General features: G+C 37.6%; 1 protein-coding gene across 1 annotated transcript; it reads right to left on the bottom strand.

The window, feature by feature from the left end:
• Positions 1 to 281: 281 nt before the first annotated feature.
• LOC145028447 (acid phosphatase 1-like) lies at positions 282 to 1,597 on the bottom strand. The gene is made up of 3 exons (XM_078977141.1): positions 1,006 to 1,597; positions 638 to 847; positions 282 to 522 (listed from the first exon to the last, which is right to left on the bottom strand). Exons 1-3 carry the CDS (start codon positions 1,416 to 1,418, stop codon positions 345 to 347), a joined length of 801 nt encoding a protein of 266 aa, XP_078833267.1. The 5' UTR covers positions 1,419 to 1,597; the 3' UTR covers positions 282 to 344.
• Positions 1,598 to 11,636: the final 10,039 nt, after the last annotated feature.

The following is an 11,636-nucleotide window of genomic DNA, read 5'->3' as shown; positions in this document are numbered from 1 at the left end:
ATTAATACATAATCAATAAACTTCTCTAGTTTGCTTATGGTCTTATGGATGTAATCCGATTACCTTAATCCTCTGAATACTTAAAAAATATGTGCTCTATATTCTAATATTCTTTTGCGTTTTATAATTGTGTGCTTGTTGTTCGCAATCCTAACAATCTATGGTCTCTTCTTCTATTTATATGTTTTCGTCACTAAGAATAACTTAACATGATGTGAATTTATCTCATAACCTAGAGATGATGTTCACAGACAAACGTTTCTGTACAAAAAAACGTTACTCATTAAAAAAAATTACACATATACAACGACAACTGGTTATGACGATAAACTATGTATAACAAATTAAGGTATATGATACATAGGGTTAGAAAGCTTAAATGATCTACTAGCCACTGAAGTACCCATCAAATCGCTCCATTGGTCACCAGAGTTTCCGATAATTCGATATCCCTCCTCTATTACCTCTTTCCTTTTTTCCGACTTGAATTCAATTGCCGATTTTCCTTGGTCGTCGTCACCTCTGTGTATTTTCAATTATTAATAAGAATCCATTTCTATCTTAATTATCACAACAAAAAAAAAAAAGTTAAATGTAGTTGATACTATTAAAACGATGAGAAAGTTTTAACAGTTACCTCAAAATGAGTTTGTCCCAATTTTGATATCCGGCATTGATTAGATTTGTAACCGTAACGTTTCTTTTGTCCTCGCTACGCCCTGTCAACAAGATAATCTTGAACCCAAGCCATGAAACCTCCTCGTATAGCTTCAAACTGGGTTCGATCACGGTTGCCTCTCCTTCAACAACCCATCTGTCGAATTGGACGCAATCGAAAACTTCCAACCTAATTAATTAATCAAACACCTCTCATCATTTAGCATTTTTATCGAGTTCTTTTCATCTAGCTTCAAAATCATTGGAAAAAATAGCCACATTTGGTTCTTGATATCAATAATTTTTTTAATCGAAATCTTGATGACAAAAATAATTATCAAATTATACCCGAAACCGTGGTCAGAATAATATGGAAGATTCGAGAGCAAGGTTTCATCGATGTCGAAAATCCACGCATCCATTCCATCATCACCTAATTCTATGCTCTTGGCATAAACTCGAGCCTCTTTTGAAACCATTTCAAGATCAAAGTTATAAGCCGGACCCGACATATATTCTTCAACATAATCTGCACATTCTATTGGAATCATTTTCCACGGATTCAAATTGTTTGATTCCACCGCGACTCTCCAACTCGTGCATTGCATTGTAAGCTCTTCGGTCATGTTCTTGAGTCGGGTTTCCGGGTATTCAATGATCAAAGGTCTTGGAAGGAGGTCGAGCTCTAAATCCATGCTTTCTTGACATGAGAAAGCCATGGAAGCAAGACACAAGAACATGGTGTATGTAAGGAACGTCATGTTTATAAGATCAAAACGACAAAAATCAAGAGGTTTGAAATCTCTGGATTGTCGTTTTGATCTTTTTCCCGATTCCAAGAACTTGGAAGAATGGATGAATGCGGCTCCTAAATCACCATGGGCTTAGCAGTCCGTGGGATTCCGGTCTGGTTAGCCGGTTGGCGAGATGTGGAATGGGGTTATCGGTGACGGATTTAATGTTAGATTTAAATAGTCTTGTATTGATGAATTTTGACCAGTGCTAATTTTGGCCAACTAGCTATGCCATAATCATCGACAGTACGTAATCTCTGCATTAAGATGTTGTACTCTCTGCTTTATAATTAAGTTCTTGAAATTGTTGGTTGGATCATCCTTCTGCGTCCTCCTAATGGTCTTTTTTAGCCAACTATAGAAAAATTATATAATGTATATACGTTTTCTTATTCATTTTGGCAAAATGTGCCAGCTCTCAATGCTTGCACGATTTTCATTTTTTTTTTATTTGTTATGCTATTTCATTCAGATTAATTTTATAGGTCTAATCGTCTTCCTCATCTGTTTTTCATCGAAAACTCAAATTCCACAATCACCCGATTCATGGAGATCATATGTGTTAGTGGCCGTTTATATGTTGTAAGCAGATAGTCCAATTGTATCTAGGCCTTTATGTATTTCAGCCCATTTGTAATATGTATACAATACTAGAAAATAAATCTGTAATGACATACGAGTTATGACACACACTGATTTATGATACATAAAGAAAATGCCATCCCTTATAAAATTTGAAGGATTTAGGACACGTGTTTTTGCATGTTCTAAAGTTACTTGTCATTTTATAATTTTTTAGGCAAACACGTGTCTCATCCTTAGTAGCTAGTTGGGGGGGGGGGGGGGGGGGGGGGGGGGGAAGAAATCCCCAAAAATTAAAAAACCAGCCTTGGGTGATTTAGGGTTAGTTCGTTCCATCGCTTGTTTCACTTCCCCATCTTGCGTTTTGCGCCTGGTGCTGCCCTCTTCCCTAGTCCTCAAGCTCTCTAAACTCATCCATTATTATTCCGATGAATTTATTCGCCAAACCAACAGCTCCCGCCGCTACACCACCACTAGCTCCGGATAACCCTACCACCGACATGGATTCCTCGTCATGAATTGCTACCAAAATCACCACTTCCCACTTCTTACTTCTCAGTCCCTATATGAAGTAATCAGTCAACCTTCATTTTTATCGATCCACAGAAGAAGAACAAAGCACAAAAATGGTAGTAGTTCGAAGAGTCAAATTGGGTTCATAGGGTTTAGAGGTATTAACTCATGGTTTGGGTTGTATGGGCATGTATGCTTCCTATGGATCCCCAAAACCTAAACTTGTCATGATCAAGCTCATCCACCACGCCATTAACGTCGACGTTTTGATCACTTGTCGCTACCAATTAGTTAGTAGATCAGGAAGGGTCTTTACATTTTCGATCCAGTGAATTTAGGGTTTGATTACATTTTTTGTTTGTTTGTAATTGCATGCTTTGAAGGGTGGAATTAAGGAGGAGGTGGAGTTGGCTACCATGGATAATATTTAGGTTAAAAAACATTAGGGGAAATGCCAAAAATCCAATTAGGTGCGCTTACTATAAGGTCCCATGGAACTAAAGAGGGAAGGGCTCACATGCATGATTGGTTTGTTTTCATATTTCTTGTAATCATGGAAATCATTCTAAATGTGATATAACCATTCCACTGATTTGTTGGAGCTGAAATGATAGAAGACCTAAAATACCCTTTACAAGACAACACTATTCCCAATTGGGTTGTTCGAGTAAGCAATCTTTGATGAATGTTATGCAACACTAAATACTTACTTTGACATATTAATATTTTTACACACTGAGTTGATTTTGGGTTTTCAACAGATTATTGCAATAGTATTGCCACTTGTGGTCATACTCATATATTACTTTATCAGAAAGGATGTTTATGATCTTCAGTAATAAGTGCTAGGTAAATGTTATATGTAAGATTTAGATATATTTGATTTGTAAAAATTGAGAAATTAAATGAGAAATGACTTAATTTTTTTTTTTTTGTCATTTGTTGTTAGGCTTTCTATTTTCAATACATGTTACAAGAGTTTTAATTGATGCAATCAAAGATGTAGTAGGGAGAACTCGTCATGACTTTTATGGCGTTGCTTTCCTAATGGCGATGATGAGGGGATATTGCGGAGATCCAACTTACGTAAGAGCTGAATTGTTAGGACGAAGAACGAGATGACGAATGCGGAATCTAAAGAACAATCATGAATCAATCACCATAATATGCAAGTAATCTGACAAAGTTTCTGTGTCTCAATTATTTTGGAATGAACGTACAGAGAGAGCCTTTTCTGGGAAAAAGCTTACATAACAAGCTAACCTATGATTATTTATAGGGAAAATAAAACATTTGCCAAAAATACAAAACCCTAAAAAGGCTTTCCTAAATAATCAACAATGCCAAATCAGTTTCAATATCTCAAATACTCAACATGCATGTTCATTAAAATCAAAATTAATTTAATCCTCCTTATTCGATCCTCTATTTAAATCTTCTTTTCATCACTCGACTTCATATACATCTCCTTAAATGGTCTAATTTTTTTTGTTAGATAGAGCACTGGTGCTTTGGAAGGCTGTAACTAGTTAGAACAGAGAAGGTTTGATATTCATTGTAAAATTTTGATATATGTTAGGATTTAGAGATGGCCATTTTAATGTTTTAGTAGCCATTATATTGTTGCTCACGGTCTTGGGGACAGTTTATAATCCAGATTATGATAGATTATAATTAATATGTACAAGAAACTTAAAAGTTGACTTTAGTTGAATCCATAGGGCTAGAAATTTTTAGTGATCTGGGAAATGCAACTTTATCCGACACATTGGTCCAAAAAATTGGCCTCTTAAAGAATTTGCTATACTTGTAAGCCGTTTTTTCTAAACTAATATTTCTACTTAGATTGTTTTTGGTTCTTTCCATAGATTTAAATTTATAATTACCACTTTTGTTGATGTTTCTTGATTATTCTCTTATGATGCTTGTCCAAGGATAGTCATCTCAACAATTATAGTTTGACTGGTCCAATCCTAATACAGCCAACCAACATCATATATTTGCAAGTTCAGTAAGTATTCTTACCTTGCCATGTGTCACTTAATTGCTTTTTAGACCAAATGAAATAGCAATGTACTTTACTATTTCTTGCATTTAAGCTTCTTTTACCATAAATAAGTTGAAGTAAGTTTCTATTTCATGCATTTAGGTCTTTTTTGGTTAAAATGCAAGAAATAGCAACATGCTTTAATTTATTTGACTTGAAAAAAAACATAATTTCCTCTTTTTACTACACAAGTCATTTTATGTCCCCAAGTGCAGGAAATAACAATGTACTTTGCTATTTGTTGCATTTAAGCTTCTTTTACCACAAATAAGTTGAAGTAAGATGCTATTTCATGCATTTAGGTATTTTTTTTTTGGTTAAAATGAAAGAAATAGCAGCATCCTTTAATTGATTTGACTTGAAAAAAAACATAATTTACTCTTTTTACCATACAAGTCATTTTATATCCCTAAGTGGAGGAAATAGCAATGTACTTTGCTATTTATTTCATTTAAGATTTTTTTTACCAAAAATAAGTTGAAGTTGTTATTTCGTGCATTTAGATCTTTTTTGGCTAAAATGCAAGAAATAGTAGCATACTTAATTGATTCGACTTGAAAAAAAAGCATAATTTACTCTTCTTACTACATAAGTCATTTTATATCCTTAAGTGTTGGAAACTTGTTGAAAAAGAGCCAACACTGGTTAAGTTGATGCATATTCAGGTGGTGAAGTTACAATGCCTAAAGTTGTCATGAAGACTACCAAAGGAGAACTTACTCATGAGTTCCTTTTAATGTTGTGTTTTGTTTGTAATAAATATTTTGTAATAGTAACAATTTATTACATTTAGTTACTATTGGAATGATTATTTATATTTGACATATGATATTTTCAATGAATTATCTTTCCTATGTATTATTGTGTTTTATTTTGTACTATGAGACTTTAAATGTGTTATTTAATTTGAAAATTAGTAAATCAATCAAAAAATTATATTTTTCAAAACATTTGAATTATGACATGCAAAAATGTGTGTTGTCTTTCTTTAAGAGTTGAGCTTTAACGATACACAATGTGTGTCATAAATGTGTGTCATAAATGCATGTCGTAAGCTTATGACACGCAAATGTGTTTTGTCTTCCTTTATGACAGGGTCTTCAATGACACGCATTTGCATGTCATGTGTACCCTTCTATAACACATATTGCATGTCATGAAAGGCAGTTTTGTTGGGTTTTAGCCATAAGAACTTTCCTATGTGCGCATGCAAAACCCTATTGCTTGGATCTAGGCTTTCTAATAAACATGCTTTTGAATCCAAGACTTCTAATGGCTAATTAGGTTAAACAACAATATTAAAACAAATCTAGAATCATACCTTTGAATCCCTTGTTGATCTTGTTTGTCTTGGAGCTTCTAGAGTCACAATTGTCACTCCTCTAATGGCTTACAAACACCAATAGCAAGCAAGATGATTTAGGAGAGAGGAGAGGGGAGGAATTCGACCAGAGGTTCCTTGCTTTAGGTTGTGTGTCGAATTCCCTCACCCATAGGGGCTATTTATACTATTAGACTCCTTAAGGGCTTCACCCTAAACCCTAATTGGATAATCTTCTCTTAAGGCTATCCAAATCCATTCCATAGATAACCCTATGGACGATTTTGAGCTATCCTAAAGCTCTTAGAATCCGTCCAAGGTGTATCCTAATGGATTTATAGTCTAAAGTCTAACTATCAAACAATTGACAGTTTATACCCTCTTATTTAATTAATCTCTTTAAGTCACCAAATTAATACCAATTAATTTATGACTTATATTAATCAAATAGCTAAATATTATTCCTTATAATATTCACTCTCTCTTAATAAATCATCCTTCAAGTTGCTATGGTGAAGGCAACCCAAAAGGACCATGCACCACCGAATATAGTTATAGCCTTAGACACTATTCTAACAGTCTCCCACTTGGATAAGTCTAGTAACTATACAAGTACAATACGGTTTGCAATCGTAGCTCTCAAAGACGCTGTCAACTCTGATCTAATCAATCTTGTCCTTTAGATAAGGGATCGTACAGTCCTCTGTTAGATATCATGCTGACAATCCTATGGAATGGTTAGTCTAGCATTTAGATTTCTCGATCTTCGATTTATTTGACATAGAACTTAATCGAACACATCAATTCAGTTCTGACCGGGCCCGGCACATAAGTCAAATCAAATCATCGAGTGGCCAAGATATCTCTTCTATCCTCTTAGGATAAAATTTACAGATAAACTTCGACTTATATGCATTTACTTATTCATTAACCAACTATACACAATTATAACATCAAGTTACTGATGCGTTTTCGCATTATCAATGCACAATCAATTAACAAATAATAAACCATATATCTAGGTTTTAAGACCATATGATATTATCGTCTTGCGATCACCTTTTATATCGTATTCCATAAGGTGATTCCAGCAAGTGCGGGTTTATTCCAATGCTCAAAACCAGTTCATAAGCACTCATGAACGTTGCAGCAACCCTTGCCATGTCTAACACCATTTAGACATTCTACACACCAATTCATGACAATCTTCATTCATATCTACTCCCAACATATGAACGATTGTGGACCATTTGAATAATTCGATTATTCCTAATAAACTCAATTATTCTGGAAGTCAAAACATGCAAAGTGAAACAATAGTTAAACAACTAACATGTGACAGTAACTTTACTCATAAATAAAACTCCTTTATTTAATCATCAAATGTTAATTACATTTATCTATTATACGTTTCTAATACTATCTAATCTATACTAATATCATCCTTCAGCCCAATACTCCTAGCATGCTGCAAGTGCTTAACCCTACTCAGTCCCTTCGTAAGCGGGTCTGCTGGGTTATCTTCTGATGATATCCTCTTCACTACGAGTTGTCCTTCTTCTACACGATGTCTAATGAAGTGATATTTTCTGTCGATATGTCGAGATCTACCATGATCCCTCGGTTCCTTGGTCAAGGCAACCGCACCTTCGTTATCACAGAAAATCTCCATGGGCTCCTTTATGGCCGGCACAACTCCAAGATCACCGATGAAGTTCTTCAGCCATATTGCCTCCTTCGACGCTTCGCTCGCTGCGATGTACTCTGATTCGCACGTTGAATCAGCTACGGTTTCCTGCTTGGAACTTTTCCATGTCACTGCTCCTCCATTTAGGATAAAAACCCAACCCGACTGCGAACGATAGTTGTCCCTGTCGGTCTGAAAGCTGGCGTCACTATACCCTCGCACCTTCAAGTCATCACTCCCTCCAAGGACTAAGAACCATTCTTTCGTCCTCCGAAGGTACTTAAGGATGTTCTTCACCGCAATCCAATGTGCTTTGCCAGGGTTCCCTTGATATCTGCTAACCATGCTCAAAGCGAAGGCTACATCAGGGCGAGTACAAGTCATAGCGTACATGATTGAGCCAACTGCGGAAGCGTATGGTACTCGGCTCATTTCTGCTATCTCAGCTTCGGTACTCGGACTTTGAGTCTTACTCAACTTGGCATTTCCTTGTATCGGTAGTTCTCCCTTCTTTGAGTTTTCCATACTAAAACATTTTAGTACCTTCTCCAAGTAAGTATTCTGACTAAGTCCAATTAGTCTCTTACTTCTTTCTCTTACTATCCTTATTCCCAAAATGTAAGAAGTCTCTCCGAGGTCCTTCATAGCGAAGCACTTCCCGAGCCAGGACTTAACCTCCTGCAGAGTCGGGATGTCATTTCCTATGAGTAATATGTCATCGACATATAGAACGAGGAAGCTTACTATACTCCCACTGGCTTTGACATATACACAAGATTCGTGTTCGCTTCGTACAAATCCAAACTCTTTGACTTTCTCATCGAAGCAAAGATTCCATCTGCGAGACGCTTGCTTAAGTCCATAAATGGACTTCTCAAGCTTACACACTCTATTCGGATGCTTCGGATCCACAAACCCCTCTGGCTGAGCCATGTAAACATCCTCAGCCAACTTTCCGTTAAGGAAAGCGGTCTTGACATCCATTTGCCAAATCTCATAATCATGAAATGCGGCAATTTCTAGCATCACTATAATAGATTTAATCTTCGCAACTGGTGAGAAGGTCTCATCATAGTCAACTCCGGGAGTTTGAGTAAAGCCCTTCGCAACCAATCGCGCCTTATATGTGTGTACGTTCCCATCCACGTCGGTCTTCTTCTTGAAGATCCACTTGCACCCTACGGTCTTACGTTCGGGCACGTAATCAACCAAATTCCAAACTTGGTTATCGTACATGGATTGGATCTCGCTATCCATCGCCTCTTTCCATTTCGCAGACTCCGGGCCTGCCATGGCTTTCTCATAGCTATTAGGTTCATTAAGATTTACTAGTGTACCATCACTAATATACGTGTCCCCTTCGGTAGTAATATGAAAACCATAAAACTGGGGATGAACTCTAACTCTATCGGAACGTCTAAGAGGTAAGGATTCGTCAATCGGTTCAACCGGAGTTTCCTCCTCGGGTTGAATGCCAGCGGTAGAGGTTCCTTCATCTATCGATTCTTGAATCTCTTCAAGTTCGATTTGCCTCCCACTGTCTCCTTGGCTTATGAGTTCTCGCTCTCGGAAAACTCCTCTCCTCGCAACAAAGATAACATTATCTTTTGGTCTATAGAAGAGATATCCAAAGGAAGTTTGCGGGTAGCCGATGAAAATACATCGCTCACTTCGAGGTTCAAGCTTGTCGTGAGTATCTCGTCTTACGAAAGCCTCGCAACCCCAAACCTTGATATGTGCCAACGAGGGAGCTTTCCCCGTCCACATCTCGTGAGGTGTTTTGGCAACCTTCTTAGTAGGGACTCGGTTAAGGATATGGGCGGCAGTCTCTAAGGCATACCCCCAAAAGAAGATAGGTAGTGAAGCACGACTCATCATAGAGTGAACCATATCCAATAAGGTTCGATTACGCCTTTCTGCCACACCATTTAACTGCGGTGTCCTAGGAGGCGTCAATTGCGAAACTATTCCACACTCCTTGAGATAATCGTGGAATTCAAGACTTAGGTACTCTCCTCCTCGATCGGATCGAAGCATCTTGATTTTCCTGCCCAATTGATTCTCCACTTCATTCTTGAACTCTTTGAACTTTTCAAAGGTTTCTGACTTTTGCTTGATTAAATAGATATACCCATATCTACTATAATCATCGGTAAAAGTCACATAGAAGCGGTTCCCATCCTTCGTGGTTGATCTAAAAGGTCCACATACATCGGTATGTATTAGGTCCAATAGCCCCTCACCCCTTTCACAAGTACTCGTGAAGGGTGACTTAGTCATCTTTCAAAGTAAACAAGACTCGCATGTGTCATCTTCCCTAAGTTCGAATGGCTCCAACACTCCATCCTTTTGGAGTTGGGCTATGCGTTTCTTGTTGACATGTCCAAGACGACAATGCCACAAGGATGCTTTATCCATACTAGTGAAAGAATCAATATTCAAAACATCATTTCCTAAGTTATCAACAATCATAACAGTTTCATATATTCCATTACATGGTATAGCTTCAAAGTAAAAGACACCATTTAGATAAGCCAAAATAGAACCATTCTCATTATTAAAAGAAAATCTAAATCCTTGTCTATATAAACCATGAAATGAAATGATGTTTCTAGCCATTTCTGGCGAATAGCAACAATTGTTCAAATCTAAAACTAAACTATTCTTAAGCACTAAAGAATACACTCCAATCTTGGTCACAGGCGACGATCTTCTGTTCCCCATGATTAGATTGATCCTTCCTTGCTCCACATCCCTACTTCTTCTTAGTCCCTGCACATTAGAACAAATGTGATAACCACAACCGGTGTCAAGAACCCAAGAAATAGCATGATTAGAATCGTTAGATTTGATTGCATATATACCTGCGAAAGATGGCTTGATCTTTCCTTCCTTGATGGCTTGCAGGTAATCCGGGCAGCTTCTCTTCTAATGTCCTATCTTGTGGCAGTGGTGGCACTCTGCCTCCTTCGGGTTAGAGCAGGGCTTAGAGGGATCAACTTTGGTCCCACTAGAAGAGGAACCATCTCGGGCTTTCACCTTTCGATAGTTATTTGAAGAAGCTTTCCTCTTCTTTCCCTTCCCTTGACCAATAGCCAAGACAGGAGCAACGGATGGATTGGGAGTTGGTGCAACAGACTTGTCCTTGAAATTGCTCTCAGCAACCCTCAAGAGACCTTGGAGTTTACTTAGAGTGACCTCCTCTTTGTTCATGTGGTAGGTCATCCTAAATTGATTGTACATCGGAGGCAAAGAGTGAAGCACCATATCGATCGCCAAGTCTTCGCCGAAGTCAACATTTAACTTGTGAAGGCGGTCGACATACCTTTGCATCTTTTGCAAGTGCACGGTAAGAGATTCTCCATGACCCATCTTGGCGGAAATCATGTTAGTGAAGATCTCGTAACGCTCTTGTCTCGCGTTTTGGTGGTACCTCTCCAACAAGTCTTGATGCATTTCGTATGGATACATGTCCTCGTAGGACTTTTGGAATTCGGAGTTCATGGTGGCGATCATGATGCAATGTACCTTCGTTGCATCTCGCTCATGAGTTTCAAAGGCGGTGATTTCCGCGGGAGTAGCAACTTCGGGGTTGATTTTCTCGAGCTTCTCATCGAGGACATACTATTTATCCTCATAGCGAGCAATGGTGCGAATGTATCTTATCCATTCGCCAAAGTTTGTTCCATCGAAGGTGACCTTTTGGCAAAGGCTCATCAACGTGAAAGAACTAGCAACAGCATTGTTTGTGTTTGACATCTATAGAAAGGACAAAGATTGATTAGAATAAGAATCCCTAATTATCACCCAATAAGAAAAATTAGGGCTAGGATCCAACAATAACATTTACATACTAGAAAAGGGATGCCGTAATCTATCATGCAAATAAATTGAAGGTAAGTGAATGACGATTCACTAATTCTCCATCACAAAACTTAAACTTTTAGTCCTAAGTGTTTTTGAGAATTCCTAGATTCGGATGAGATTCATTGAACTATTCAATGGCATGTTTAAATCTCGATATGCCCCTCTTGT

Source organism: Lactuca saligna, chromosome 2 (genome assembly GCF_052625555.1).
Source record: "Lactuca saligna cultivar CGN05327 chromosome 2, ASM5262555v1, whole genome shotgun sequence".
In the NCBI taxonomy this organism is placed as follows: Eukaryota; Viridiplantae; Streptophyta; class Magnoliopsida; order Asterales; family Asteraceae; genus Lactuca; species Lactuca saligna.
The sequence above is the reverse complement of the archived record's forward strand: the minus strand, read 5'-3'. Positions and strand labels throughout refer to the sequence as shown.

Bases quoted from the DNA above. Each gene is read 5' to 3' on its own strand.
- LOC145028447 (XM_078977141.1), bottom strand. From the start codon at position 1,418: ATGACGTTCCTTACATACACCATGTTCTTGTGTCTTGCTTCCATGGCT. The intron at 848-1,005 runs GTATAATTTGAT...TTAATTAATTAG, and splicing joins TATTCTGACCACGGTTTCGG to GTTGGAAGTTTTCGATTGCG. The intron at 523-637 runs GTAACTGTTAAA...GAAAATACACAG, and splicing joins TGGGACAAACTCATTTTGAG to AGGTGACGACGACCAAGGAA.